Raw genomic sequence first — 7,121 nt, 5'->3', positions numbered from 1 at the left:
AAGGATAAGGCTGGCGTTATTCTGTACTTTTCTTATTGTTAATAAATCCAATGACAATACCTAAACCAGGTCTCTCAATACTTTCCAACATCCGTCTACCCCGTCCGTGGCACTCAGCCCCAAGTCCGTTCATTTCTAATGAAAATGTAAATCTGTAAAAATGAGATTTTAAAAGTCAACTCAAATATAAGTAAATAGTGCGTACATTTGGTGCACTAGTGATAATTTATGGCAGTAGAATGATGAACGTGGGACTGACTGTGCTCATTTTATGTTTTTGGACAACAATGGAGGAAATAGCTTTGACTTTGACTACAATACAATACCGTTAGTAGGATCAATTCACTGTTATGTTTATGATATGATATGTTGAGTTGGCTTTTTGATATGGAGATTTTTGTTCTAGTGAGATTTATAGGAGAGGCTTGGCTGCCGAGACAGAGAACACTGTGTCCATTATAACAGGATATTTCTTCCATGTAAATTAAATGTTCTGAAATGTTCTCTTTTTGAATTTGTTGAACTGTACATCATGATCTGTCATGCGGCCATCCTGGTTATTATTGTCTAGTGCCTTTTAAGCTCATATGGTCTGAGCACCAAAAGGTATTTTCATGTTGTTGATGGTTGGAAACATATAGAAGATCACCAGACTTATTCTTTAACATTTAACCCCTAGCTCCAAGCTATTAATTTTAATTTTCCCTCAGTTCTCTTCGAGATGGACTAATTTGGGTTAGACCTAACAATGTGTGGTGGTTCAATTTAAAGTTTGCTCCAGTTAAAGCTGTCATACCGTATGTACAGAGTCAATGCTAGTCAGTGGTAGTGAGGTAAAAGCACAACAAATATGACTGATAGTTCAGCTGCAAAGAGCAAAAATGATATATTACTGCTGAAAGAACTGATATGAACAAAATGTCAAGCTGTCGTGGTGTGAAAGCCAGATTGACTGTAAATAGTCTCGTTAACCAAAGCTCAATAATACACCTGAAAACACAGGTAGTCATAAGATTGCCTCATTTTTTTGGTTTGCGTGTTTCGATATTGTAAGACATGATATCACAATATCATGCCTTTCTCCTACTGTCCATGGCTCCTCATGCTGCTTTCTGCTCTCCAACATTTTCGCAGAAATGTCTTTGTTGTCCTTTATATATTGATATAGCTTATCTCATTGTTTTGAAAGACAAGTCAAGTGTAGTCCACAACACTCTGTTACCAGGTATGAATACAAAGGCTTTGTCTGATCAAGCTTGATAGAAGCAAGGTCACTGGCTATAATATTATGGTGAAATTAATCCTCATGCGGCTCTCGGGAGGGAACGAAAAGGGAGATCGCCTCCAGCGATCTGTATCAAATTTGCTGAAGAGGTCTTGAAACCGCTCGGCTTGATGGAACTTGCTCCAAGAGTTATGATGCAAAGGAATGTCGGCAGTGTCAAACTCCAAAGTTCTTTCCTTGAATGTGAGCGTACCTGTGGAAGCAAGTGCGCCAAACAGAAAGTGAAGGGTCCATTCCCCCGAGGAGAAGAGGAGAAGATGGAGAGGAGTCAAACTGTCATCCAGGGCCGGGGACTCTGTGAAGACTCCTGACTGGCACAGTCTGCGGGGGGCTTTGAAGAGAACATTACATATTAAATAAGTAATATTGAATGGGTAATCCAGTGATTTAGTATTGCATCAAATCATACAGATAATAAAAAAAGAATGGTCAAAATCACAGCAGGAGAGGCTGAGATATCCTGACTTTTTAGTGCCTAGTATGGGTTAAGTTCCAAAAACGCTGGATTCTGCATGTCCCGTATTTGTTAGACCCTCCCTGCCTGATGAACACCCATGTCGTTCAAACTCCATGCCTCAGTTTGTAATGCAGGCTTTCTGTTAAAAATTGTAGTCTCCAAACCCAAGTCGAGATAACCCTGATGACATCATCAAGGTCCTTTTTTCAGACTTTGGACAGCTCCTCCCAGAGCCACAGAAAAAAAAAAGATCAAACAACTGTTTTCACTTGCCGACTACAAGTCCTCTTGATAAATAAATAGAAGTGTGTAGAGTACCCTTCTGAACATTGAAATATGACTACTGCACATTGCTTCTCAATAACGAGGTTTCTATCTTACAGTTTCTATGACAATTATAAAGTAGAAAAAATAGAAATACTGAATACATAGAAATCTTGCAAAGTTTTTAGAATTTAATTACATTTAGGTTGATTTGATTTTTTTTAAAACAATATTTTAAGGTGTTTGTCCTGGCTCTCTTTGCCCCCATGGCATTGTCAAAAACATATGAAATAAGACTCATTTGTTCATTAGCGTGCCTCTTTTCAAGAGTCTGTGCACATATTGTTTATCTGAAAATAATGACACAGCATAAAGAGTTCTTAAGTTTTCTGTTTTCAAGCAAGTAAGACTTTACACGGCAAAAGCAGTTTGTCTTCATCTTTGTTGACAGCATGCAGACACAATGATGCTATATGCTGAATTTTGAACCATGATGTAACCAGTAAGCAACATGTTGAAAAACGTCAGATATTTTTTTTGTTTACAGTCTGACTATGTCCTTGAGCGGAACATGGAAGAGACAACTGACTCACATCTCATTACACCTCAATTTTATACCCTTAGTTAATGATGATAATTAAATTTTCTTTTTTTTGCAACTAATGGTTTTCCATGACAGCTACAAGTGTACAATTTAGTAAAATATAAACTAAAATATTAGTCTATACGTATTTATAACAGTAAACAAACAGAATATAAGATCTGTTGTTTGACACTCAGAGACCCCAAATTAACAGAGAAATCCAAAACTGGCCGTGCTTGATGTGTGTTCACTGTTAGCGGCCTGTTTATCAGCTCCAGTCAAGACGCTTCACTTAATAATTGGTTTGATGTGTTGATGGGTTGATACTTAATGAGAGCAGAGATTTAGAGGGACCCAGTATCATTTTTACGAAGAGAACAAGACTGACCTTGACAGACAAAAATCATGGCACTCAGGGTCTGTGTCAAGCAGAGCACACATGCAGCGGCGAGCCTTTGCCCCCTCACGTTCAGGTGATTGTCCACCAACAGCACGTCTGATTCGCTGAGGTCCTCTGTAGCTCGACATTCCATAGGGCACCGTGCGTCTAAGAAATTCAAACAAACAGAGGCCATTTATTTCAGGTGTATAATTGTTAAAAAACAGAAAAGTTTTCACTGAATCTGCCTTGTGTTTTATGTTCAGTTGCAGATTAAATGTTTTGCACATGAGCATTTGTTTTTAGTTAAGTGACCATTGGGAATGTTCAATGGAAAAACAAAGACGGCCAGAAAGATCCATGAAAGTGAACAGTAAAATTGAAATATAACTTCCATAGATCAAATTTACAAAGAGACTCAGATCAGAGAGTCCATCACTGTATACTTGACAGTTCGAACCCTAATCCTCCCATCTGGATACCACTGTTGTATGTGGAGTGTCAGGTTGGCATCACTTCTCTCCATTTTCTCATTCCATGCATCTGTTAATCTGTCACGCATGTTTTTGACCAGCTGTGATGGATTTTTATCAAAAACACAAATGTGTTTGTGGCTTTAGGAGCTATAAGGTCTTAAGGAGCAAACAGGAAGGAGAATCTCTTCCATGACCAATTTTCGTATACCACGTATACCATTCGCACACAGCTTGAGGGGAAGGTCTCAACTACACTGATGGCTATGAGCTCACCCCATAGATTTGTCAGATTATGTCAGACTGCACTGCTGGTGTCCTGCCTGCTGATTCCACTGTTTCTTGTTAAACCTGATCCTACTGCCTGACCGTTTACAACTGTAAACCCGATTGACCCCTGAGAAAAAAGGCCTTTTAACCTTAAACCTGTTCACCCTGAAGTGGCTGCTTTGGGTCAGAGTTCATTCTGGAAATACTGATGTCAGCTGTCAGGACTTTCTGCTGAAACATACCTCATACACAATATGGAAAGCTGACTAAAAGCAATATCATCATAATTGTACTCTAGGGGAGAAGTCACAACAGAAGAAGGGGCCATACATGCACGCAATGTACACTTGGAAGCTACTTTCAACCACAGTCCTTCAGAACATTTGGGGTCCTTCAGTATAGGAAAGAAGTGGCTCCTTCTTGTTTACTTTCTATACTGAGATTCTGTGAAATCCCTTTATGTGAGTTTATCTTCAATCATAGTGTAGTGCTCCCAAAACATATTCAAAAACACAATCATTGTTTAAAATGAATGTTGCGGTATATGTCGATATCACCACCACGATACCACTCAGTCTTTAAACTATGTCAATTTGTCCCAACTTGCTAAGCAGTAATAAAGTGCACTGTTTACCTGAAACAGCCAACAGCAGTCCTGGCACAAGGAGGCAGAGGAAGAAAGAATGCTTTCCTACTGTCTTGCCAAGGTTTTTAATATGAGGTTAGGAGGTGGAAGAACAAAGCACCATTCCTCAAAACAAGAAGGTGTTGGAACAACAAAGGTGTTGAAAACTATACTTTAAAGTATTGCTACTAATCTGTGGTATGCTGGGCCACATGTTGAACACACTTTGTGTAAGTGGAAACTGTGAAAAACTACTGTTTACTGTAATTATGCCAGCTAGTAACGTTCACTCTTCATAGTTCATCATCACCTTCAGAGCCAACTTAGCGGCCAAAGTCGAGTCATTGTACCTCTGTGGCGATCCGAACCTGACTGTGCTGGTGGTCCCAGAACCAACCACATTGACCAAATTAACACCTTTAGCAATAAAAAGTACCTTCATTATGTTGCCTTCCTCAGTATTTGTCCATACATGAAAGCATAAGATGTTTATGCCACAGGCCAGTTCTACCTCTACCTAAAGGGCAAGTTAATTAATCTAAATTGTGAGCAATTTAAGTCATTTCCATTAAGTGATTTGCTTTTGTTTAAGAGGAGACTCAAAGGCTACAAAAAAAACACACACCACAATACCACAATAACATGTTATGGTGCAATTTCAGTGAACTGTAAACTCCCTTTGAATAAATCCAGCTGTAGTGAGTAATGAATAGAGCATTATAGTTTGGTCAGGCCCACCTTTAAGAAAATGATGAACTGGCCTATAACTCAACAGCCCCATGTCGACTGTTAACTTTGCTTGACAGATTTCTCTCTGATCTCCGTCCATTTAGCTTCACAACCTCAACACTGCAGATTAATGGTATTTCAGCTGCTTCAGGGCCTCTGAGAATTTGTCAGTTCAAGACAGGGGAGTCAAAGTAGCTTCATCTATTATTACGTTCACTGATCAAGTCTCAGTGAGGATGTACATTTGCCCCACAGTTGTGAGCGCTTAGCAAGAGCATCATTATTATTATTATTATTAGATTGATATGATTGATTATTTCTGATTAGACCAAACATTCTTTTCTATTTTGGGTGTCTGGTGCATTTCATGACACAAATTCAAATGAATATATGCAACCTAATTAATAATCCTATCATCTTTCTTATCATGGTGCAGTCATTAATCTATTACTCATACACAGATACAGCTGATTCTTAATTTAATTTTGATCTTTAACTTGAAATACAACATGGACAGTAACCATCATTAAATTGCAGGCTAATTAAATAATACAGATTATGACTCATGTAGGCCATTAAGGGGATGGCAAGGGAGAGTAACAGAGGATAGAGGATGAGAAGGGGGTGTAAAAGAGAGAAAAAGCACATTGACTTTTGCAGTGATAACCTCCCTCTCTCTCTTTTTGACCTTGCAGGGTGAGTTTGTTTCTCTTGGGCTTGCCATCACTTGAACCATGACTGCGTCTGGCGCCTCGGGAGGCAGTTACTCTGGGCGTGACTTGCAACAATGTATTGGCTTTAGTGCATGAGTCCCGTATAATCTGCGTTTAAAATGGACTTAATTGCAAGTCTTTATCCCAACTGACAAAGGGGAAAATATTGTGCAAGCCGAGGCCTGCGCAGCAAATCCTGCTAGATACTTGGAGAATTGTAGATATTTTACAGTATTTAACAAAGCACGTCTTACTCAGGAGTGTTGATCCAGATGATGTCCAAATGGCAGTAGTACACGCACTCTTTATCCTTGTAAGAATAGCAGGTGCAGCGCTTAGATCTGGACTTTGCCTCCGTTGCCTCAGACAGTAAATCCGCCGGTCCCCCGGGGCCAAACACCCTGCTGGTGTCTGGGATACCTCCAGGTTTGACCTCGGATATGACTGAGGCATCGGACGTCAAGACACCTTATATTGCACAAGAAACATGATAGAAATAGAAGCTAAGTAAGAAAATAAATAACCAAATGTGTGAATAAATAATGGGGAACAAACAGATTGATGTGAAAGTTGGTTGCAGCTTGCAAACCTGAAACGTACCTTGTAAGAGAATTAATGCCAGTACTTTGACAAGCATGATACTCGCGTGGATGGATAAAATCCTTGCCATGTCTGATATTCCCAAATGAATCATAGCCTGATGAGAATGCAGCGCACTTGTCATATTAATCCCCCACCAGCATGGAGTGAAAATCCATTAACTTCTTTGTAGATGTCCATGTGAAGCTCATCTCATATGGTCCAGACGTTAAATAACGGTTCAGAGGATGTTTGTCGCACAGTTCCTTTCATATTTATGGCTTCATGTCATAAATCCTACCTGTGACTTGCACAGTGAAGTGAGAGGAAACTGCGGTTTTCTTAAAACAAATTGCTCTCCGTACCGCAGCAAAGTGATCTTTAAGAGAAAGAGAGCAACGATGCTCTGCAAAGTCACTTCTCCTTCTAAAAGCCCAAATCAAAGATAAAGGGCTTTAGAGAGGCTTGGGTACACGCCCACACCTCCCCTCACACCCCTTCTGTCAAATGCAGTGTGTGTGTGTACTGGCATGAACTACTCTGTGTTCCTGTTGATGCATGACATGAAAAATATAATAGTTGTCTTGTTTTAAGATAGTAAAAGATGTCATTGAGCAACACTGCCCAGCACGGGCCCTTACATCATTACTTAACATTGTTATCAAATACTTCCATTTATTATAACATGCTTTCAAAACAGAAACCTTTGAATTAAAACCCCAGACAAACTCACACAAGAACAAGTAACAATATCATCAGCCCAG

General features: G+C 39.5%; 1 protein-coding gene across 1 annotated transcript; it reads right to left on the bottom strand.

The window, feature by feature from the left end:
* Nucleotides 1–279: 279 nt before the first annotated feature.
* Nucleotides 280–6,769, bottom strand: edn3b (endothelin 3b). Its single transcript, XM_042409681.1, has 4 exons — nt 6,379–6,769; nt 6,033–6,246; nt 2,978–3,136; nt 280–1,616 (listed from the first exon to the last, which is right to left on the bottom strand). Exons 1-4 carry the CDS (start codon nt 6,500–6,502, stop codon nt 1,562–1,564), a joined length of 552 nt encoding a protein of 183 aa, XP_042265615.1. The 5' UTR covers nt 6,503–6,769; the 3' UTR covers nt 280–1,561.
* Between the last annotated feature and the right edge of the window lie 352 nt (nt 6,770–7,121).

This window comes from Thunnus maccoyii, chromosome 4 (assembly GCF_910596095.1).
Source record: "Thunnus maccoyii chromosome 4, fThuMac1.1, whole genome shotgun sequence".
Lineage (NCBI taxonomy): Eukaryota > Metazoa > Chordata > Actinopteri > Scombriformes > Scombridae > Thunnus > Thunnus maccoyii.
The sequence above is the reverse complement of the archived record's forward strand: the minus strand, read 5'-3'. Positions and strand labels throughout refer to the sequence as shown.